This window comes from Erythrolamprus reginae, chromosome 6, assembly GCF_031021105.1.
Source record: "Erythrolamprus reginae isolate rEryReg1 chromosome 6, rEryReg1.hap1, whole genome shotgun sequence".
Taxonomy (NCBI): Eukaryota; Metazoa; Chordata; class Lepidosauria; order Squamata; family Dipsadidae; genus Erythrolamprus; species Erythrolamprus reginae.
In genome coordinates, this window is record NC_091955.1 from 22,665,906 (window position 1) to 22,691,312 (window position 25,407).

At 37.1% G+C, this 25,407-nt stretch overlaps 1 protein-coding gene across 2 annotated transcripts in view; it reads right to left on the bottom strand.

Annotated features, from left to right (window-relative positions):
- Positions 1–24,271, bottom strand: part of IL17REL (interleukin 17 receptor E like) — a 94,832-nt gene extending 70,561 nt beyond the window's left edge. Inside the window, exon 1 of one of the 2 annotated variants that reach the window (XM_070755381.1) lies at positions 24,038–24,271. In XM_070755381.1, coding sequence (XP_070611482.1) covers positions 24,038–24,133 — 96 coding nt within the window. In that variant the 5' untranslated portion in view covers positions 24,134–24,271. The remainder of the gene's footprint in view (positions 1–24,037) is intronic. The other variant, XM_070755379.1, reaches the window with a different exon arrangement.
- Between the last annotated feature and the right edge of the window lie 1,136 nt (positions 24,272–25,407).

Here is a 25,407-nt window from a genome sequence, read left to right on the forward strand (position 1 = left end):
TCAAGATTCAAGTGCTTGGCAATGCATTTGTGGTGGAGTCATATAAGGTAGTTACCTCGAATCATATAATCACTGTTTGTGACCCTCCCAGCTGGCTTCCAACAAGCAATGCAAATGTGGGAAGCCACATTTGCTTAATGACCATGTGATTCAGTTAACAATGATAATGAGTCACTTTACATCAATGACCCCAAAAAAAGGCCCTAAAATTTGGCATACCTCTCTAACCACCTTTCTTTGCAGTGAAATTTTGGCTCTAATAGTAGTTGAACACTACTTGTAAACACATGCACAAATAGCTTTCCTGAAACAGTCCATGAAGTGCTACCACATTCTTTTCTGCCCAGTGGTTATTTTACACATTCTGCTTATAGATGCTGCACTGTTTATATAGGAAAGATTTAGAAACTCCAAAGAATTATTTATTTACCTATTTACCCATTTACCCATTTACCCATTTACCCATTTACCCATTTACCCATTTACCCATTTACCCAATTACCCAATTACCCAATTACTTAATTACTTAATTACTTAATTACTTAATTGCTTAATTGCTTGATTGCTTGATTGCTTGATTGCTTGATTGCTTGATTGCCTGATTGCCTGATTGCCTGATTGCCTGATTGCCTGATTGCCTGATTGCCTGATTGCCTGATTACCTAATTACCTAATTACCTAATAACCTAATAACCTAATAACCTAATAACCTAATAACCTAATAACCTAATTACTTAATTACTTAATTACTTAATTACTTAATTACTTAATTACTTAATTACTTAATTACTTAATTACTTAATTACTTAATTACTTAATTACTTAATTACTTAATTACTTAATTACTTAATTACTTAATTACTTAATTACTTAATTACTTAATTACTTAATTACTTAATTACTTAATTAATTGTTTGTCCATTTGATTATTTGATTATTTGATTATTTGATTCAACTTCTATGCCACCCAATCCCAAAGGACTCAGGGCGACTTACAACAAGATAAATAAAAAAAATAAAAAGAAGTCAAGTTTAAGATCTAAAAAACTATAAAAACCCAATTAAAAACCCATAAATCAAGCAATCACAACAATTTGCATACTAATCATTCAATTTGGCCGTGATAGTTATTAATTCATGGCCCCTCAGGACTGCCAGCAAAGCCAGGTCTTCCTGGCCTTCCAGAAGGCCAGCAGGGTGGGAGTATTATGGACATTGCCGGGGGGGGAGTTGATTCCATAGAGTTGGGGCGGCAACAGAGAAGGCCCTCCCAAACCTCCATTGCTTAGTTGACGGGACCTGGAAGAGGCCAATTCTGTGTGCTCTTATAGGTCTCTGGGAGGTATATGGCAGTTAGTAGGGGGAACAGCACTAATAATTGTCAGCAGAATGAAAGTATTTTATTTTATAAAGAAATGCAAGCATACAGCCCCAATTTCACCAACTATCTATTTTGCATGTCTACAGGACATTCCTTCCTTTCCCCGTACTAATTTAATTACTTTAGCATCATCAGTCTTCCCATGTGTTTTTTATAACGGGCTCCTGGTAGAGATGTAGCGATTTTAGAAGATTGTACTTAGATTGTGAACTTTGAATAGGTCCAACCCTAACATACTCTAACCAGGATTTTCACATTTTATTTCAGGATCACATTTGCTTTTTATGCAACAGAAAGAGCATATACTAAAGTAATCAAACTTATGCATTTATTGATTTGATTCGATTCGATTCGATTCGATTTGATTTGATTTGATTTGAATGCCGCCCCTCTCCATAGACATATTATATGAAATAACCCTAGATTTTGATTTTGATTTTGATTTTGATTTTGATTTTGATTTTGATTTTGATTTTGATTTTGATTTTGATTTTGATTTTGATTTTGATTTTGATTTTGATTTTGATTTTGATTTTGATTCGATTCGATTCGATTTGATTCGATTTGTATGCCGCCCCTCTCCATAGACATATTATATGAAATAACCCTAGATTTTGATTTTGATTTTGATTTTGATTTTGATTTTGATTTTGATTTTGATTTTGATTTTGATTTTGATTTTGATTTTGATTTTGATTTTGATTTTGATTTTGATTTTGATTTTGATTTTGATTTTGATTTTGATTCGATTTGTATGCCGCCCCTCTCCATAGACATATTATATGAAATAACCCTAGATTTTGATTTTGATTTTGATTTTGATTTTGATTTTGATTTTGATTTTGATTTTGATTTTGATTTTGATTCGATTCGATTCGATTTGTATGCCGCCCCTCTCCATAGACATATTATATGAAATAACCCTAGAGTTAGTCCCAGTATAGCAGAGGTAAAATGCTCCCAGTTTGCTTATGCCTATCAGCAGTGATGGGCTCCTATGGGTACGGTCAGATACACAGAACAGGTAGAAAAATTTTGGTCAGGTACACAGAACCAGTAGAAAAAAATCCCCCCCCCCTTCTGGGCTCTGCTATGTTTTTCCTATCATAGTAAATGAGGTTGTGTATAATTTTTTAGAGCTGTGTATGAGTACATATGCATACAGCTTATATAGTAGATAATGTATATTTTTGTGTGCCTGTGTGTAATATGTATATACACATATGGCATATATACGTAGAATTAAATAGTATATTTTGGATGTTCAGTAATAGTAAATAGATAGGGAAATTGTATCTCTTTGAGGCGAGGAGAGGCCAGGCACCCTAACCCAAACCCTTGACATGAGTGACGTCAAGTTGGCCACCTCTAAGCAAGTCACATGACCTTTAAGCCACCCCCGATCACATCATCGTCAATCCACTCCCACCTGGTCACATGGCCGGCAAGCCACCCCCACAAAATAAGCCACACCCACAGTGTGGTAATAAATATTTTTGCAGCCCTTCACTGCCTATTGGTCATCGGAGAGACGGTCATGAAGGGAATGTGAGGCTCTACCCACCCGCCCGAACACCTCCATTTGGGTTCTTTTACCCTTTGAGCATGCACAGAGGATAAAAGAACCCAAATGACAATGTCCGGGTGGGTGGGCGGAGCCTCATTCTCCCTTCGTGACCAGTCTGCAACAATCAATAGGCACAAGCAAACCAGGAGCATTTTAACTCTGCAGGATATTAGTCCCAGGGTGCCAGCAGGATCTGATTAAAAATATTTGTTAAAAAAAAAAACAGATGGAGTTTTGATTGCACCATCACGACTCCCACCCTGACTTTTTACCATTTGTTGTAGACCTGTCCAATATTTCCCTTTTTTTCTATTCAGAACATCTGTTTCAGATTAAATTTACTCTTGCCTTCTCTCAAAATAAATTATTTTTTTAGACTACAGCTCAGTGACCTGAACGTCAAAATTGCCTGCTTGTCCAAGAAAGAAGATGTTCATTAAACTAGCCCTCTAACCTAGTATGTCCTGGAGATTTATATGATTTTCATGCATTTGACTCCCGTTATCATTGGTTTGCAGAAAATTTGATTTCGACATTTGTTTTCTAGGAACAAAAATGTCAGCCACCGTAAACTCAGATGATACAATGAACATCAGTTAAAATTCTGCTTCTGGTAAATAAGCCGCATAAATGAAAGAGAAACGGTGCCACGTGTATTCTTAAAGCTACAATGGAGGCTTGGCATATTATGCAAATGCACCCTCAAATAAAAACATTAGAGAAATATTTCAATTTTTTTTAAAAAATAACCAGAGGGAGGGGGGGGGGAAATCAGAAAACAATTATTAATTGAAGAACAAATTGTACTATGACTTGGAAAATTCTGGCAAACAAAAGTATTTGCAGTGGAATTGACAAAACATTCCAAAGTTGGCATTTTTTTTCTTCAAGCCAACGATTTGTTTGGAAATAATAGTCTCTACATTCCACCTCAGTTAAGGATCTCAGTAACAGTATTGCAACTCAGTTATATGTTCCGTCGCTTTTTGCGGGGGATGCGTTCCGAGACCGCCCGCGAAAGTCGAATTTCCGCAAAGTAGAGATGCGGAAGTAAATACACTATTTTTGGCTATGAACAGTATCACAAGCCTTCCCTTAACACTTTAAACCCCTAAATTGTGATTTCCCATTCCCTTAGCAACCATTTAGATTATTACTCACCATGTTTATTTATTAAAGTTTATTAAAAAAATATTTATTAAAGGTGGACGAATGTTTGGCGATGACTTATGTCATCATCGGGCAGAAAAAAATGTGGTATAGGGGGGGAAACCGCGAAGTATTTTTTAATTAATATTTTTGAAAAAACATGGTATAGACTTTTCGCGAAATTCGAATCTGCAAAAATCGAGGGAACACTGTATTGCAACTTTAAATATTGGTGAGTAACCATAGGTGACTAACTGAAACCTAATCTTAGGAGTAGGCTTCAAATAGGGGTTATCCAGCATATGATTATATTGTTAGACGTTGTAGTTCTTCATGAATCAGAGGAAAAAGGAAAAAATAAAACTCAACAAAAGAGGGGCCATATCTTTTGGGGGAAACCACTCTTAGTTTCTACTATCAAGCAACTTTTAGTTTTTCTTTCATACTTTTTCATACCATTTGTTCTGTCTGGGTGCCCCCAGACTTCAACACCAACTGGAAAAAGCAGCCAGACACGCTGGTAAAAGCAAAAGCACTTTATAGTTTGAAAAATAAACACAGAGAAAAACCTGTTCTTCCCAACAGGCAGGCTATGAGACTTCACAGCAGAGTCCTGATGGCCAGACAATACAGCAGACTTCTTGCTGGCACACCCACCACTGTAGAGAATAAGACCCACACCTTTTCCCCCCAAGGTTTCAGTATTCAAAGTCACAAACCAGAATTCCAAGACACCAAAGATCACAGCCAGGTCCCAGGACTCCCAAAGATAATACTCCACAAGCCAGGAAGGGCGGGTCTGCCTTTTCAGCCTTTCCAGAGAGCACCACACCCAAACCCAGCTGTTGCCTCTTTAGTGCTGAAAGTACCTGGCTAATTGTCCCCTTCGTTGTGTTGCTCTTCTCTGCCGGAGATCGATGATTGCTTGTGCATTTTCATCTAAGGAATCCAGGCTGCTTGCTGGGGAGAGCTCCCCTGAGGGGGACTCTGGCTGTCCTCCCTCTCCCTCAGCCTGAGATTCCTCCTCCCCGTCTGCCTGAACCTCCTGTTCCTCATCCTCCCCCTCTGAGCAGGAAGCCGGCAGAGGATCAGCCGTTCCCTGAGGGGCCTCAGACGGAATCACAACACCATTTAACCCCAACATAGTCCCTATTCAATTTCAGTTCCCATCAAATTCCTTCAGTATGCTGAACGATAAATATTGAAGTTAATCTCCCTTGGATACTATCAAGTTGAAAAAGAAGGGCAACAGAATGAGATAATTTATTGGCTCAACAAAGATAGCTCCTTTTCTAATTTATGTCTCTATTTTATCTTTAACTAATGAAAATCTGTAATATTGTAACACAAGGTAAAACAGGTGGTTTATTCATTCATTCATTCATTCATTCATTCATTCATTCATTCATTATTTATTTATTTATTTATTTATTTATTTATTTATTTATTTATTTATTTATTTATTTATTTATTTATTTATTTATTTATTTATTTATTAGATTTGTATGCCGCCCGTCTCCATAGACTCGGGGCGGCTCACAGCATACAATAAGACAATTCATAACAAATCTAATAAATTTAAAAAACATTTAAAAACCCCATTATTAAACCAGTCATACACACAGACACACCGTACATAAATTATACAGGCCCGGGAAGGGAGGAGGAATGCCTCAATTCCCCCATGCCTGACGGCAAAGATGAGTTTTAAGGAGTTTACGGAAGGCAAGGAGGGTAGGGGGCAGTTCTAATCTCCGGGGGAAGCTGGTTCCAGAGAGTCGGGGCCGCCCACAGAGAAGGCTCTTCCCCTGGGACCTGCCAGACGACATTGTTTAGTCGACGGGACCCGGAGAAGGCCAACTCTGTTCATTTATGAAGTCCATGAGCCTAAACAAGATGGAGAGAATATAGATTTGACAGATGAATAAATCCATTTTGTATACAACTATAGCAGATGCATGGATTATGTTCTTACATAGAGATTTGCAACCAGATCTAGCAATGTTTAAATAACACCACAATATAAGCATTATTTCTGTTAGTTGTGGAATTAGATATTCCATTAATTAAATCTTAATGCAAATCCTAAATGGATATTGCCTACCTGGACTTCAGCAAAGCCTTTGATACGGTTCCACATAAAGAGCTGATAGATAAATTAGTGAAGATTGGACTTAATCCCTGGATAGTTCAATGGATTTGCAGCTGGCTGAAGCATAGACATCAGAGAGTTATTATTAACGGCGAGTATTCTGAGCAGAGTCAGGTTACAAGCGGTGTGCCACAAGGGTCTGTTCTGGGTCCTATTCTTTTTAATATGTTTGTGAGTGACATAGGGGAAGGTTTGGTAGGGAAGGTTTGCCTATTTGCCGATGACTCTAAAGTGTGCAATAGGGTTGATATTCCTGGAGGCATCTGTAATATGGTAAATGATTTAGCGTTACTAGATAAATGGTCAAAGCAATGGAAACTGCAGTTTAATGTTTCCAAATGTAAAATAATGCACTTGGGGAAAAGGAATCCTCAATCTGAGTATTGTATTGGCAGTTCTGTGTTAGCAAATACTTCAGAAGAAAAGGATTTAGGGGTAGTGATTTCTGACAGTCTCAAAATGGGTGAACAGTGCAGTCAGGCGGTAGGGAAAGCATAAAACGTATCAGGAAAGACTTAATGAACTCAATCTGTATAGTCTGGAGGACAGAAGGAAAAGGGGGGACATGATCGAAACATTTAAATATGTTAAAGGGTTAAATAAGGTCCAGGAGGGAAGTGTTTTTAATAGGAAAGTGAACACAAGAACAAGGGGACACAATCTGAAGTTAGTTGGGGGAAAGATCAAAAGCAACATGAGAAAATATTATTTTACTGAAAGAGTAGTAGATCCTTGGAACAAACTTCCAGCAGACGTGGTAGATAAATCCACAGTAACTGAATTTAAACATGCCTGGGATAAACACATATCCATCCTAAGATAAAATACAGAAAATAGTATAAGGGCAGACTAGATGGACCATGAGGTCTTTTTCTGCCGTCAGACTTCTATGTTTCTATGTTTCTATGTTTCTATGTTTCTAAGGAGAGAAATTGTTTTCTTACTGGATTGAAATCATATGTCAGGCAGAGGGTGTGAAATTCACTTATAACAGAACTACTATTTCTGGTATGAGATAATTCATCTGGCAAAGATACTCATCATAAGAAAGAATACTGGACAGACAAAATTTTGGAAACCGTAGATGCAAAAAGATAAAGAATCAAAGAGCAATATAAATCTGCACAGCAAGACAACTAGACCCAAGAACAGTTTTTTTCCAAACGCCATCACTCTACTAAACAAATAATTTCCTCAACACTGTCAGACTTTCTACTAAATCTGCACTTCTATTCTACTTTTTTTCCTCATCATTCCTATCACCCATTTCCTCCCATGTTGATTGTATGACTGTAACTTGTTCCTTATATCCTAAGATTTTTATTAATATTGCTTCTTCATTGCTTATTTGACTCCTATGACAATCATTAAGTGTCGCACCACATGATTCTTGACAAAGGTATATTTTATTTTATGTACGCTGAGAGCATATGCACCAAGACAAATTCCTTGTGTGTCCAATCACACTTGGCCAATAAAAATCTATCTATCTAAAAAAAAAAATCATGTCACAATTGAAATGAATAATATGGTTCCTCAAAATATCTGCAATAAAATCATAAAAAGGAAATAACTTTTAGTCTCCTTAGTCTTTTTAGTCTCCTTTTATTCTGCCTGTCAGAAGACCTGGCCTTCATTCATTCATACATACATACATACATACATACATACATACATACATACATACATTCATTCATTCATTCATTCTTCATTTGTTCGATTTCTAGGCCACCCTTCTCCTGAGACTCAGGGTAGCTTACATCATATTGATACATAATAATGGGGAAAAAAATCAAAATTAAATAAAACAACACTGTAAAACATCCCTATAAAAAACCTGTTAATCACAGACAGCCCACCTCATTGATTCCTATGGGAAAAATTGCTTCTTCTTACAAACCTTTCTACTTAAGAACCTGGCATGGAAAGAACTAAGCTCGTAAGTAGAGGTACCACTGTATTCTTATACAGTGGCACCTCGAGATACGAGTTTAATTCGTTCCGGACCTGGGCTCTTAAGTCGAGCAGCTCTTATCTCGAACGACTTTTCCCCATAGGAATTAATGTAAATAATTTTAATTGGTTCCAGCCCTCAAAAAACTCACAAAGTTAGTCTAAATTATGCAGAAAGACATGTTTTTAATGAAGAAATGTACATGTACATATAAATGAATAATGAAGTTTCTTTCACTTAACTTGTAAACTTTCTTAAACTTTTAAATTTACATATGTTCAACTTCTCTGCCACCCAATCCTGTAGGACAGAGGTCCCCAACCCTTTTTGCACCAGGGACCGGCTTTAAGCGATCAAGAGAGGAATGGGTGAATGAATGGACGGAGGGTGGGAAGGAAGGAAGGAAAGAGGGAAGGGACAGGAATAGAGGAAGGAAGCAAGGAAACTTATGAAAGGGGAGAGTAAGAGAGGAATGAGTGGAGGGAGGGAGGGAGGGAAGAAGGTGGGAAGGAGAAAGAAAAGAAGAAATAAAGGAAGGGAAGGTAAAAGAGAGAAAGAAAAAGAGCAAGAAAGAAAGAAAGAAAGGGGGAAGGGACAGGAACAGAGGAAGGAAGCAAGGAAACTTATGAAAGGGGAGAGTAAGAGAGGAATGAGTGAAGGGAGGGAGGGAAGAAGGTGGGAAGGAGAAAGAAAAGAAGAAATAAAGGAAGGGAAGGTAAAAGAGAGAAAGAAAAAGAGCAAGAAAGAAAGCTGCAAGCACCCCCCCGAGCCCCCCAGGCCGGCTGCAACCTTTTAAAACACGCGCGCCGCTTCGCAGCTGTCTCCTGAAGCCGAACGCGGAAGTTAGCGTTTGGCTTCAGGAGACAGCTCCTTGGCGCTTGTATCTCGAATTTGGGCTTGTAAGTAGAACAAAAATATCTCTCCCCTCCCAGCTCTTATCTCGAGTTGCTCTTAAGTAGAGCAGCTCTTATGTCGGGGTTCCACTGTACTTAATTTCAACAATAGCCAGCTTATATTTTTACAGTTATTTAGCACAATACCCCTTTATACAGCTTTATTTCTGCTTCCTCTTTTCTGCCCAACTATAAAATTCCTTCCATACTTCATAGTATTTCGATTCATCTTTATCTTTCAGTTCTTGTGTCATTTTATCTAATTCTGAACAATCCTATATTTTTTTGATAATAATTCTTTCTGTTGACGTTTCCTCATTCTTCCAATTTTGAACCATACATATCCTAGTTGCTGTAATTATGTGTTGTATAAGGTAGTAGTGTTCTTTTTTCACTTTCTGGTCGATTATGCCTAAACAGGAAGAATTTGGGTTTCATTTTAAGTTCTTGCGAGGTAATTTCTTTGATCCACACCCTAATTTTATTCCAAATTTTCCTTGTTTGGGGACATGTGCATCACATGTGAAAAAAAAGTTCTACTATCATATCCACATCTGCAGCAGTTCGGTCTTAGATTGGAATACTTTTTTGCTAATCTGGCTGGTGCTAGATACCATCTGTAAAATATCTTGTGGATGTTTCCTTTGTATGCTATTGACTTAGTCATTTTATAATTTCTTGTCCATATGCTTTCCCATTGATCTAGATGTATATTATATCCTATATTCCGTGCCCAGCTAGTCATGTTTTCTTTCACAATTTCTACTTCCATCTTATCTTCTGTTGTGGTTAGCTCTGGCCCAGTTCCTGCCCAAGGACTGTGGATGTGGGGGAGACATCCACATGCTGCAGGCCTGTTTTGCCCCCAGTGGAATCTGCTGATGAAGGCTCCTCTGACCAAGAAGACATGAGTGACAGGGAGGAGGAAAGTGTGGCAGACAGCTCAGAAGGAGATCAATTATCTAGCTCCTCCTTGGATTCAGAACAAGAGTTAATGATACAGCCACGCATGCGGAGAGCGATGCATAGGCAGCAACAACTGAGAGATTATTATCAAAGAAAATGAGGCCACCTGTGGTTGGGTGGGGCTGTGGTAATTAGTGAGGCTGCTATAAATAACAGCCTGTGGGTTTGGCCATTGTGGAGGATTATCTGATCGTTGTGTTTCGTGACTGCTTTGCTGACTGACCTTTTGTGTACTGATTTTTCCCTGCTTTGAAATTAAACCAGGGCGAAGTGTGTTTCACTTTGTGAAAGAAGAAGGACTGTGAATTGCCTCGCAGCTGCAAGCTAAGTATCACAGAACTGATAAGGGACTTGTACAAATTACCAGTTTGTTTGGAGACGAGTGCTCTTTGCTATACCAAAAGAGGACTTGGTTTAAGTGAATTTTCATTATAAAGAACATTGTTTTGAATGTTCAAACGTGTGTGTGTGTCTGAAATTTGTACCTGTGAATTTTTGGGAGGATTCTACCAGAGAGCCCGACAGAACATGTTCAAGTAAGAATTTATACAATATGGTAATTAATTTTTCTTTCTCCTAATAAAATTTTATCTAACACTGAAAATGTATCTTTTCTTTTATGTACACTAAGATCATATGCACCAAAGACAAATTCCTTGTATGTCCAATCACACTTGGCCAATAAAAAATTATATGCTATGCTATGCTAATGCTAATTCTTCTTCTCTTCTCCTCTCCTATTCCATTTTATTCCATTCCATTCTACTAATAGGTTTTAAAACCCTTTACTACCAGGTCACATGAGGCTGGTTCTTAGAACCCTGCCAAATCAGAAGCAACCCACCATCTTATTTTCATTAAACCAGATATACCCAATTCATGTGACTATTCTTCATAGGTTTTTACCCTAATCATCTTTGTTGCTCTTCTCTGCACTCATTCTAGAGTCCCAGCATCATTTTACACGGTGGCAACCAAAACCAGATGCAATAGTAGTATTAACCACATGAGCTTGATTCTATCCTTCTGTAATGCAGCCTAGGACTGTATTGGCTTTTATGGCAGCTGCAGCACACTGCTGGCTCATATTTAACTCACTATTTAAGTTATTCAGTCAAATTTATATGAGCTGGTGGCATAAACATATCCAGAAATTATGATATGAAAGTCAGTTGTAGCAGTGACATAACTTCAGATAGTTGCTAAACTGGGCAGTCACTAACAAAGACTATTTCTTAATCTCTTTTAGATTAGAGTAGAGTAGAGTAGAGTAGAGTAGAGTAGAATAGAATAGAATAGAATAGAATAGAATAGAATAGAATAGAATAGAATAGAATAGAATAAAATAGAATGTTATTGGCCAAGTGTGATTGGACACACAAGGAATTTCTCTTGGTGCATATGCTCTCAGCGTACATAAAGAAAAAGATACATTTGTCAAGAATCATGTGGTACAACACTTAACGATTGTCATAGGGGTCAAATAAGCAATGAAGAAACAATCAATATTAATAAAAATCTTAGGATACAAGCAAAAAGCTACAGTCCTAAATAGGAGGAAATGGGTGATAGAAATGATGAGAAAAAAAATAGTAGAAAATAGAAGTGCAGATTTAGTAAAACGTCTGACAGTGTTGAGGGAATTATTTGTTTAGTAGAGTGATGGCATTCGGGGGAAAACTGTTCTTGTGCCTAGTTGTCTTGGTGTGCAGTGCTCTGTAGCGACGATTTGAGGGTAGGAGTTGAAACAGTTGGAACAGTTTTAAGCTTATCACAGGCAAATTGTGCATGGTAGTTGAGTTTCTGTGTCTAAATGCAAACCGCCCTAATACAGTATATTAAAAGGATGAACTACAAAAGGATGAACAATTCCATGCCTCGTACCCCACCCTCGAGGATCATAAAAGCAATATGTTTACTTACTCACTAGGGTTACGGTTGACCTCTCCAGATTCATAAGAGGTCGGTAAGGGGCGTGCATATGCACACTAATGTATCTCCCGTCCCCTGTCCTACTGTCTCTCCTATATCTCCTATATCTTCTCTTCTATCCCTTTAACTTTTCTTCTATTCTCTCATTGATATATCCTATTCCTATACTTTCTCCTCTATTCTTTCCTTGATATATTTTACTTCGAGTGTACCCTCTATAACCTTCATTGTATATTATTGTATTTTGGACTAACTAACTAACTAACTAACTAACTAACTAACTAACTAACTAACTATAAACAAATAAATAAACAAACAAATACTCATTCAGCATTGCCCCAAATTTAACTGCAGATTGTTGCCTAAACTGTAATTGACTGGATTCTAAGGTAAACCAACTGCATATTGATTTAATATTGATTGAACTGCAGAAAAAGCAATTGCTGCCAACGTGCCTTCCATTGAGGACCTGTATACTGCATGAGTCAAAAAGAGGGCGGGGAAAATATTTACTGACCCCTCACATCCTGGACACAAACTGTTTCAACTTCTACCCTCAAAATGTCGCTACAGAGCATTGCACACCAAGACAACTAGACACAAGAACAGTTTTTTCCCGAACGCCATCACTCTACTAAACAAATAATTCACTCAACACTGTCAGACTTTCTACTAAATCTGCACTTCTATTCTACTAGTTTTTCTCATTATTCCTATCACCCATTTCCTCCCATGTTGACTGTATGAGTGTAACTTGTTGCTTATATCCTAAGATTTTTATTAATATTGCTTCTTCATTGCTTATTTGACCCCCATGAGAATCATTAAGTGTCGTACCACATGATTCTTGACAAATGTATATTTTATTTTATGTACGCTGAGAGCTTATGCACCAAGACAAATTCCTTGTGTGTCCAATCACACTTGGCCAATAAAATTCTATTCTATTCTATTCTATATTGATTTAATGCAATGTGCAGACCAAACCTATATGGTGCAAGTTCTGTAAATGTAACATTAGAAAGCTACGGTATGAGCTTTAAACATCACTTCAACGTTTTTAACAAAAGTTGGGCAGTTCTTCAGAAAGTTTAATTGACCTGAGCTTTACATATTGTCTTCAGATATAAGATTAAGCATAGCATGATTTAATCCCAGATGCAATTTATGGATAATATGAGATGTAAATCCACCCATTGTGGTTTACTCTCATTGTGGTTATAACATCAGATGTGGGAGTTCTGCCAAAGCCTAATCCTAAATTTCTCCCACAAATTACTAGACCAGATAGGTTACACAGCTGCCTTTGCAGAATGAAAAACAAATTCAATTAGTAGTTGGAACAGTCACCTAATTCAATTTATTATGAAGTCAAGCCACACAGAAGCAAATTTAAACAGAATTGCAGAAACTGCAATAGGTGGGAGGAGGCAAAATCAGCATGCAAACCAGGAAGAAGCTTAAAAAGTAAACAAGGTGAAATACAGCTTTCTTCATGAACGATAAATAAAATACATAAGGAAGTTGAGAAGAAAAATATTTACAGTAAGGTTTCTGTAAAGCCTTGAAAATACGGCGTGTGGAAAATAGCTTCCTTTTCCAAGAAAAGAGTCTGAGCTACAGTAATACAGGTTAAGAGGTAACAATGCAATTTCTAGGACAGGAAGTTCAAAGATGCTAATTCGGTGCAGTTTGTCTCCATGAGCTAATTCAGCAAGTATGCTAGACCTCCCCCTTTGACAACTAGGTTAATTCACAGAGCAGCCAGGAATGTCAACTGCTTTGACCTGTGCCTTGCTCACTTAAAGCAACCAAATCCCTTTGAAGATGCAATATTATAAAGACGATATAATAGAGAGCAAAGGTTCTCTCCAGAAGCATATTTGGAGGTGTATCATCTCCAACCTATTATTTCATCGAGGGTCTACATTGTATGACCACCACCACCCAAAAAAAAAATAGATTAGCCATGTAAGAGCTTCATATCCAAGACATTTTGCCCTTATCCAAGAGAATGGAAAGGTGGCATGCCATAATTTATTTAGGGAATAAACTCCCTCAAAGACAGTACATCATGCCTTTAATTAGTAAGCACTACATGGGTCAACCAACTTTCTCAAACCACCCTATATTTCGGTTTCTCAATGCAGCACCTGCTTTCAGCCAGACATCAGGCCAAGGCAATATTTAAACAAAGAGTTTTAGATGTTAATGCACAAACTGATGTTGAGGCACTTGCTACGTGCAGGTCACTGAAATGGTTAGCCAAGAACAAAACAGCCTTTCAACTAGAAAAATACCTGACAATGGGTCAGAACCAATACCATAGAACAGCACTCACTAGAGCAAGATTTGAGCAGTTAGATTCTATGGTTAGATACGGACGATTCCACCAAGTATCATATTTTGAGAGAACATGCATTTGCAGTGCACCAGAAATAGAAGACATTGCACATGTGCTACACAATTGTAAACTATACTGCTCAGTAAGACCTCAGTATTTACAGCCCCTACTTGACAAAATCATACACTGGGGCTGTAGTAAACAATTATCATATTTTCTTCAGGGTACAAATATATATGTAGTTTCTAGAACCGCTAAGTTTATGGTCAGGGCTGTTCAGATGAGAATACGTTTTATAGAACATATTGGGGTGGCATGCAAAGGAGATGAACTCACTTAAGAATATTTTATATCGGTATCTTATTAATATAATCCTTTGCATGAGTTATATTCTCATGTTTTACTACTCAATTTTAGCATATTATACTGCATTTTAACTTATTATTTATTCAAACTTCCTCTATTTTAGCCAATTTTATTGTATTTTAACCAGTCACAGTTTTATGACGACCGATGTGGTCCTTTTCCTCGCTTTGATATGGTCGATTGACTAATCAAATAAAGTTGATATTGATATTGATTGACTAAAGAAACTAGTAAGCAAAGGAATGTGCTACAACTCATAAAAACAAGTAGAATCAACAGTCAGTTAGGATCCTTTCACAATCTGTATACGTCAATCTTTGTTTCACAATATTGTGTCCAAGGTGGCATTGTACATGTGAAAATGCTATCAACAATGCTGCGTTTTGAGCATTCATTTACACACAAAGACTTGTATATATCAGCCTTAGGCCTGAGCAAGTTAGAACTACATCTCCCAAGAATAAGTCAAATCCGAGTGATTTTTACAAACCTATGACCTAAGATCCAAACAGGGAGTCACATTTTATTGTTATCTCAACTGCAAAATTTATTTTCCTGATAGCACAATTAGGTGCTTGAGCAGCTTTTAATCTGCAGATGTAACAGTGCCACTTAAATCAACTTTAAAAGAAGAGGGGGGAAAAAGGACAAACAATATAGAACATGCCCATAAATTCCATGGGATCATAAGTTGTATGTACATGCAGTTGGGTTAACAGTAGTACAGTAATCTTCTCTGTTACTGTGGCATCTATTTATTACTAATTAAATTTTTAACTGTGTAAATTTATTTATTTATTTATTTATTATTTACTTACTTACTTACTTACTTACTTACTTACTTACTTACTTACTTACTTACTTACTTACTTACTTACTTATTTATTTATTAGATTTGTATGCCGCCCGTCTCCGAAGACTCGGAGCGGCTCACAACAACAAAACAGTACAAATCCAATGATTAAAACAATTTAAAAAGCCTTAATATAAAAAGCAATCATATATCTCATACAGACCATGCATAAAACGGAAACGGTCCCGGGGAATCAATTTCCCCAAGCCTGACGTCAGAGGTGGCTTTTAAGGAGTTTGCAAAAGGCAAGGAGGGTGGGGGCAGTCCTAATCTCTGAGGGGAGTTGATTCCAGAGGGTCGGGGCTGCCACAGAGAAGGCTCTTCCCCTAGGCCCTGCCAGACAACATTGTTTCGTCGATTGGACCCGGAGAAGGCCAACTCTGTGGGACCTGGCTGGGGAATTCTGGCAGTTGAAGTCCAGATACCTTTAAGTTCCCAAGGTTGGGAAACACTGCTCTAGGGAATCCAGAGCATGATATCATAGTCTTTCGAGACTGAAGGATGCCAATGCAAATCATACAGACAGAATTGAGAACGTCCTAAAAATAATTCAGGAAATAGGTAAGAAAAATAATTGACCCAAACTACTGTGACAGTCAAAAGGTTAAACAGGACAAAAATAAGATAAAATGCAGTAGGTGATATTAAACAATTAGAAATAAAGATAAAATCTGCAATAACATTGTAGCATGCAAATTTCTTGGATAAATTAGACAGTTTGTCTTTAGAAAACGACTCATTTTTTCTGACTCTTTTATGTTTGTCACATACCTAAGATCACTGTTTTAGGTGATTGGGAAGTCTTCTTCCAACATATTATTTTTTAAAAGCCAGGATAAAAACCTAATAATATTATTTATAAAAATGCCAAAACCACTTGGCTGACTGTTCAGCGAACCAAAAAAAGTCTTTATGGGTGTTGATGGTTGAAGTGGACATCTTATTTATTTATTTATTTATTTATTTATTTATTTATTTATTTATTTATTTATTTATTTATTTATTTATTTATCCAATACACAAATCTTATTTCAAAAAATACGCTGCTGAAAAAAATAAAGGGAACACTCAAATAACACATCCTAAATCTAAATGAATGAAATGTTCTCATTGAATATTTTATCCAATAAGAATTATTCTCATTGAATATTTCATTTGCACAACTATTCCATTAGCACAACAGCATGTGAAATTGACTGTCAATCAGTGTTGCTTCCTAAGTGGACAGTGGTTTGATTTCACAGACGTTTGACTTACTTGAAGTTATATTCTGTTTTTTAAGAGTTCCCCTTTTTTTTTTTTGAGCAGTGTATATTAAAAATAAATTTTCTCTAGTGTTTCACAAGTAGGGAGACTAGACAAATGAAATAAACTCTTAAACTGCAGTCTGGAAAGAGAAGGAACTTAGTGAGATAATAAGGAATCATCAGCATGTAAAACCAAAAAGAAGGAAATAAAATTCACAAGTCCTGAATGGATTTCCTCAACTTTGTTCTAAGAAAAGAACAAAGAACTCTTGAGGACATCTTGCACTGATCCAAATTGACATGGTAATTCAAAGAGCATGTGGCATGTAAGGACAGCAGCACAGTATAATAACCTTTTGTAGGACTTGAAACAATATACAGGATAAAGAAAGCAAAACAGTTTCTCTTTCATGTTATACAGATTCATCATCAGCTCTGGCCCATTAAGCAGAAGATGTATTAATGCCCAGAGGGAGGCTTTCTTTCCTTTCTTCTTTCTGTATGACTGTACCAGTCGAACATGCTCTTCTCTCTGTTAGAATGCAGGCGTAACTAGGTTTTCCCTAGTTATCTTATAACTTGTTTGCAAAAGAGAAGCGGATAAAGGCCCCTAAGATAATTTTCTTGCAGATTTTAAACAACTCTTATCCAAGGGTTTTTTACTCCCATCTCACCTAGATTCAGAACTTGAAGTGGAGAATAAATACAGTGTTCCCTCGATTTTTGCGGATTCGAACTTCGCGAAAAGTCTATACCACGGTTTTTCAAAAATATTAATTAAAAAATACTTTGCGGTTTTTTCCCCTATACCACGGTTTTTCCCGCCCGATGACGTCATATGTCATCACCAAACCTTCGTCCACCTTTAATAAATATTTTTTTAATAAACTTTAATAAAGAAACATGGTGAGTAATAATCTAAATGGTTACTAAGGAAATGGGAAATTGCAATTTAGGGGTTTAAAGTGTTAAGGGAAGGCTTGTGATATTGTTCATAGCCAAAAATAGTGTATTTACTTCCGCATCTCTACTTCGCGGAAATTCAACTTTCGTGGGCAGTCTCGGAACGCATCCCCCGCGAAAATCGAGGGAACACTGTATACTGCTCAAAAAAATAAAGGGAACACTCAAATAACACATCCTAGATCTGAATGAATGAAATATTCTCTTTGAATATTCCATTTGCACAACAGCATGTGAAACTGATTGTCAATCAGTGTTTCTTCCTAAGTGAACAGTTTGATTTCACAGAAGTTTGATTTACTTGAAGTTATATTCTGTTTTTTTAAGTGTTCCCTTTATTTATTTATTTTGAGCGGTGTATTAAAATGTTTTCTCTTTTCTATGGGAACCTTTCCTATTTTGCTTGTCCTTGGATTTAGGCCATTTGCTGTCCCTTGTCTAAAGACTGACCTGGGAAGATCTCAAGGCCAACACCAGTGTTTCTCAATTATTTTCTTTTACGCTTCCTCCCGGGAAGAAGTAAACATTTCATTCCCCCCCCCCCCCACTCTTCGCTGGGATGATTGTTTGCAATATTCAGCATGTTTTCCTTGAAAAAACTGAAGTGGGTTATCAGCGTGATTGGGGTGTAAGGTGTTTAAGTGATGCCTTAATTTATTTGGCTTCATGCTGTCCGCTGCCAACATTTTTAGACACAGTAAACATACTGGTCTTTCCTTGTCTCCCACTATAGTCACAGTGAAGCCAAGCGCTACATACGCTTCATCATATTTCTTTATCTTAGCTTTCGGGAGACTTACGTTTGTCTCATTATCTCCATCTCTCTCCTCCTTTCTTTTCATCCCTGCGAAATATTTTTCCATGGTGTCTCTTAAGGATTTGTGATATGCGTTTCATATCTCCTGCTCTCTGCTGTGTGCTATTGTTCGGTGCCAAAAAACTCTACTCTCTGTCTCTGCAGCAAAAAAACCCCATGTTCCCCGGAGTAACGCACCCCCCCCCCAAGCATCTCACCATGCACACACACCCCCAAGGTGGGCCTGCCCCACTATTTGAGAAACACTGGTCTACACTAAACAGCTTTACAACATGCGGCATTCCATGCCTTAAAGATTGTTTTTCTATTACCTTCTAAAATGAAAATCTCACATTTTATCTAAAAAGAATTTGACCATCTCAGAACTGCAAAAACGGGATCTGAAATGTGTTCATTTTTCCAATGCATATATTTTCAGAAATTCTTTGCCTGGCTTACACAATGCTCTTGTGACTCTGCTGAGTAATTTGTATCACACTCGTGGTTGTCAGCACAAAGTTAACGTGTAAGCCAAACTAGCAGAAGTTGGGGCCACAGGACAAATTGCCCCAACTCTACCAGTGTTTTCTCAGTTTATACACTAATGATATAATGTTTTTTTCCATTTAGTCACCCCCTCTGGCTGGACCAGCCAAATGCAATAAAGCTTTGGTCCCACATCAAACCAAGAAATAGGTACAGTGACCTCTTCTTTGTCCTGTCTTTGTACATTAACAGAATAAGTATCCATTAAATTATAAATGTTTATTATTTGGATGAGAAAAGATGAATATAGAGGTGTGTATTCTTGATGAGGAACTGGCAATCTTTAGGATGCATATTTGTGAAGGCAGAAATCTGTATCCTAGAAATCTGCTTATACTTGGCGCCATCATGGAGACAAGCTAAATCCCAAACCTATCTGCATAAGTACAGTGGTACATCTACTTACGAACCTAATTCGTTCCATGACCAGGTTCTTAAGTAGAAAAGTTTATAAGAAGAAGCAATTTTTCCCATAGGAATCAATGTAAAAGCAAATACAGTGTTCCCTCGATTTTTGTGGGTCCAAACTTTGCGAATAGCCTATAACACGGTTTTTCAAAAAATATTAATTAAAAACTACTTCAGTTTTTTTCTATACATTTTCCGCCCGATGACGTCATACATCATTGCCAAACTAATATTTTTTGCAAATAAATAACAAAAAAATAATTATTATTGTTAATAAATAATTATGTTTATAAATATCAGGATCACTAAGTGTCTTATTCAATGGTGAGTACCAGTAATAATGATGAGTAAATGGTTGTTAAGGGAATGGGAAATGGTAATTTAGGGGTGCTAAGGGATGGCTTGTGATACTGTTCATAGCCAAAAATGGTGTATTTACTTCCGCATCTCTACTTCGTGGAAATTCTACTTTCGCGGGCGGTCTCGGAACGCATCCCTCGTGAAAATTGAGGGAACACTGTAATGTGATTGGGGAAACCACAGGAAGGATGGAGACCCTGTTTCCTCCCAGGAGATTCCTAGAGAGGCCACATGGAGGCTTCTCCCTGCCTTTTCCAGCCCTGTTTCCTCCCAGGAGATTCCTAGAGAGGCACCACAAAGGCTTCTCCCCGACTTTTACGGTTATAGTTTTGGAGGCTCAGGTTTGTAAGTAGAAAATGGTTCTTGAGAAGAGGCAAAAAAATATTGAACACCCAGTTTTCATCTAGAAAAGATCATAAGTAGAGGCATTTCTAGGTAGAGGTACCACTGTATGTAAATTGATGGTGGAAATTCATGAAAAAGATGACATGGGATTTTATGAAATATAGAATAAGATGTACAATTTGATTAAATGATTAAAATTAAAAATTTGGTTATAGGGATGAAGATGTATCCATAAATGTTCATACCCCTTCTCTATTACATGTATTATTATATGTAGTATTAAATGAGGGATTGTATCAGTGTTGCGTTTCAGGAAGCTTTGCTACAGGTTAGGGAAGCGAATGCACAGGTGGGCATATTTTGCATGCTCGCAATGTTTCTGCACAAGTGCAGAGCGTTTTTGATGACGCTCCGGGTGGGTAGGCGGAGCCTCCTGCCACCACCGCTACTTGTTCGCCTGAATAGATGCGAACCTGTAGCAACCCACCATTGGGTTATGTTCATATCCATTCAGTATAATGGGGTAAAACATATTTACAAGTGCTTCCTTTTTGCCCTGCCCAGCTCTTTTGGAAAACAGTTGGCCGATTTTTTCAGTTCTGATGAGTCAGTGCTAAGAGAGTTCTTTCTTTTGTTCTGATTAACAAGTGGCCTTAATCTGAATCCTCTTTCAAAATAAATCAGCAAAAATGACGATGTGACATGAATCAACCAGTTTATAGGCAAACCTTTGAGTCTAGCTTTAGTTTTACTTCAAATGTGTGGTTTTTTTCTAGTTGCTCAAATTGTGCAGGTTACAACATACAGGTCATTAAGCTGAAATGTACCAAAGGTGAAGAACTGAAGTCACATCTGATTGGGAAAGAGCACTCTCATGATTCATTAACTGCTTTTTAATCAACTTTCCTTTGGCAGGAAAATCCCATGTAAAATATTGCTATTTCCTTCTTTGAAAATGTAGTTTAATGATGGGAAATAAAGGAAAAGAAACCCACATTGTGAACCTTTATTGTTTTCATTGTATCCATATACCCTCCCTACCTCTCAAGAGTCAGGGATGTAGCAAAATATCCATTCTTCACACATAGTAGTTCACCAGACACCAGTTGCAAAATTAACTGCACCAGGATACAAGTCAAATCAGGGGATTTCCCCTGTCGGTTGTGCTTTAAAAAGAACATTAGGTAATGTAGCTTATTAACAGTGCAATCTTGTGCAGTGGCGGCTTTCCCAACTTGGATCTTTCAGGAGATTGACAATTTAGGGAGTCAGTCTCAAAATATTTAAGGGAGACCAGATTGGTAAAGACTTTTTTTTCATTTAGTCACCCACTCTAGCTGGACCGGCCAAATGCAATAAGGCTTTGGTCTCATATCAAAATCAAGAAATGGGTGCAATGACCCCTTCTTTGTAATATATTTGCACATAATGCAATATCTTTGCACATAATAAAGATCCTTTCAGGTAGATCTAAATCAATGGTATCTTTCCTTGCTCAACACACATAAAAGAGTAGCATGAGATCACCAGGGGTGACACGGCAATTCTCCCCCCACCCCTTTCTCTCTCACATCCCAACCATGTTGTGAATATCTGAATAAATATCTGCAGTGTTTGAGGAAAGAGCACAACTCCTGTGGTATCAAACAATTACTTTGTTATGAATGCTTGCAGGACAATTTGTCAGGTGCATCTTCTTCAGGCAACCGTTTCTTGGGTTTGTTTACATTTATATCCCCAGATTTTCTTTTGGAACTTGAGGGAAGTTCCCCAAGTCTTTCTTTTTCACTCCCCCACCCCATGACATTTGAAAAACATGTTGGTCACAGGAGAGAATGAACTTCCATGGTTGAGGTAGAGTAGACTCAGAATCAGGCTTCCTCAGTGCTCTACGGCAGTGTTTCCCAACCTTGGCTACTTGAAGATATCTGGACTTCAACTCCCAGAATTCCCCAGCCAGCGAATGCTGGCTGGGGAATTCTGGGAGTTGAAGTCCAGATATCTTCAAGTTACCAAGGTTGGGAAACACTGCTCTACGGAGATCTGACTTTAGGAAAGTGTATTTGGGTTAATGAAACAATTCATTAACCAAACCCCTGTGGGAAGACTGGGCAGAACTTTAGATTTAAAGCCAAAACGTCCTTTGGAGCACAGCCTTAGATCCCTGTTATTCCTTAAAGCATCTCCGCCTTTTTTTGGAATCATACTATATACCTGCCTTTCACAGCTGCAGTGCATTTAGTTTAAGGAGCTGTGACAAATACTATGGTGTGTATGTCCTGAAACACTCCAAAGCACCTTTTTTGGTCTTTAAATCCAAGGTGGTACACAACATAAATCTGAACCACTTATAGAAGTATATAAATTGTAAATGTGGATCAGCACCAACTGATCAACATTGCTTTCCCCAAACACAAAATTGGTGAGTTGTCTCAGTCAATTTCAGCTTATAGCTTCCCAAATAACAAGATACTGAAGTCAGAAAGGTGGGTGGGCCTCCTTTGACTTGACTTTACAAATCATTTATTCAAAAAGTATTATAGTATGCATCAATGATAATTCTCATGGGTTATTTATTAACCAGGCAGAAATTATGCCAAATATTTAAATAATCCAAGGAGGTTAGCTATCCTTCTCTAAAAATCATAACACAAAATAATTAGCCAATAGAGCTAATTCAGTTTGTCCTGGGAAAACTAAAATGTTGGCTTGTTTCCTTCTTGCTGGGTAAATTGAAGCATTTCTCTTCTCTGGAAAAAATCCTCACCAATTATGCTTCAGACATTCTGCTAGCAAACACATTCTAACGTTTTGTGGTTTACAACTCAGTTTTTCAAACATCCCTTTCACAATTTTGAACTCTAACTCAGAACATCTGCAAGGCTGCCCTCAAGTGGAGTTAATTTAGAAAACCAACATTCTAGAGATACTGCATGCTAAAAGTGCAGTAGAAATAATTTATTTTTAAAACAAACAAACCACAATTGGTGCCCAGAAAGACCAAATCTAAGTATTACATATTCAAATTACTATGCAAACATATTTTAATATGCAGATTTATATTTTGACTTGAATCAAGATATTTTCAATCAATTTAGAAATTAAAACATAATTATTAATTGTTTGATATTATTCAAATAAATGGTGACATGACAATGGGCTGTATTTTTATTATATTTTTATGATAAAAATGTAATATATATATGTAACATTTTTGCTGATAATCAAAGGGAAGGGAGACTAGTATCAATCTATTTCAAGCTATTTTGCTCTCATGAGCTAGTTATACCCTTATATTCATTTAGAAATATCACTGTTTTTATGATAATAATGTACCATCTATTATGGTCAATATGTATTCAAAAATTATCAGCCAAAATATACAAAACAAATCTATTAATTCTCTGCAAATGTAACCATGAGGTTTTTCTGAATCCTAGCACTACACAAATTTAGACCATACTTTAGAAAAAGATTACACCTAAAAGTTTGACATCTTTGTTTTTGGACACACAACTGTAGCAAATGTATTTATTTGTTTGGATTTCTATGCCATCTTTATCCGTAGACTCAGGGCGGCTTACAAAACAGGAATAAAAACAGAATACAGCATATAAAAACCCCAAACATAAAAACTGATTATAAAGCCCCAGGATTATTAAAAGCAGGCACCCACATTCATCCTATCACAATCATACACTCATAGCATTGACGGGGTATGATACCAGAAATACCCATATTCCTCACTGAATCAGTTAATGGAGGAAGGATGATGCTATTTAGAGACTGCAGATATAAATCAAATTGTAACTTACCTGGGAACAAGTGACTCCACATTCTTTAATCCTGGGAATGGGCTGATAGCCATATGTTCCATAAAATATTGCAAAAAGCTGCCACATAAACTTCATCCTTGGGATACTTTCTTTTCTGGTTTTTATTATGGTGACTGTCCTAAAGAAACAGCTGTTTTACTCTGACAAGGCATTTAAATAGTGTAATAGTCCCACCCACCCCCACCTTTAAAAAGCACTCCTCCTCCTTTAGTAGAAATCAACACTGAAGATGAGTCATGGGGAAGTTCAGTTGTTACTGGCAGCTATAACATATTCTAGGCTTTTTCTGAATTTAATAGCTTTAAATTTAAGTCAATGTTGTTTTGTTTACTGCAGCTACCAGGTAAATATTTTCTCTTGCTCTATATTAGCAATTATCAATTGATCCTTATAAGGACAGATGTAATTGTGCAAGAACCTTTGTTAAGATATAACAAGTAGCAGACTTCTAACTGGAACTACAGTATTTCATTATATTTTATGTAAGTTGATGCCCAAAGCTTATCTCTGGCTGTCAGTAATATGGACTTGATTTTTCCCACTTGCACTTTTGTTCATTTTTAAAGTGATTTGCTTGGTTTGTATTTCCCCTTTCCCCCCCAAGTAGTTCAAGATATTGTAAACAATTGTTTTCCCAATCAATTCAAAATGAATAAAAATTCTTATGAGTCAGGTTAGGGCGAGGCTGTGTCTACCTCAAAATCAAAGCAGAAAATTAAGGTCCCTAGCAGAAATGGACATCTCAAATATTTTATCCAGAGAACGTTGGGACAGAGTGCCCTGCCCCGAGAGACTAATAATCTAATTATAAACTAGAATGGAAAACAAGGAGAATGTGAGGCATTAGTGACTTAGTAACATAATAGAATTTAGGAGATGTATGAAAGGAAGGTTGATAGAGAAGATGAACTTTCTAAGTACTGCATTCTCAAAATATGCAAATATTGGTTAATCAAATCATGATTGAGTAAATAAATTTATTCAGGTTTGGCCAAGACAAATTAACCACAGGGGCTGGATTTGCATATATGCGTATAATTGCAAACTAGCCAAAACCACTGTAGTATAGTCACACAACCTTCCCAATTATCTAGTTTTGCCCTGAGGCAGGTCAAGATTTCAGGCATTCATAGTTCACTACACTACAAGAAAACAGATCCTGTAACAACAGAATTGCCCTCCAATTATTACCTAAAAAATCTACTCTTAATGCAATGCCTGCTATAACCACATCAAATAGAAACTTCCTTATATCATAATATGGTTTCTTATTTTATTCACTTTTCTAGGGGGGGGGGCTCTTCAATTTAGTTGTCAACACTATTTCAGTTACTAGTTAACTATTTCAA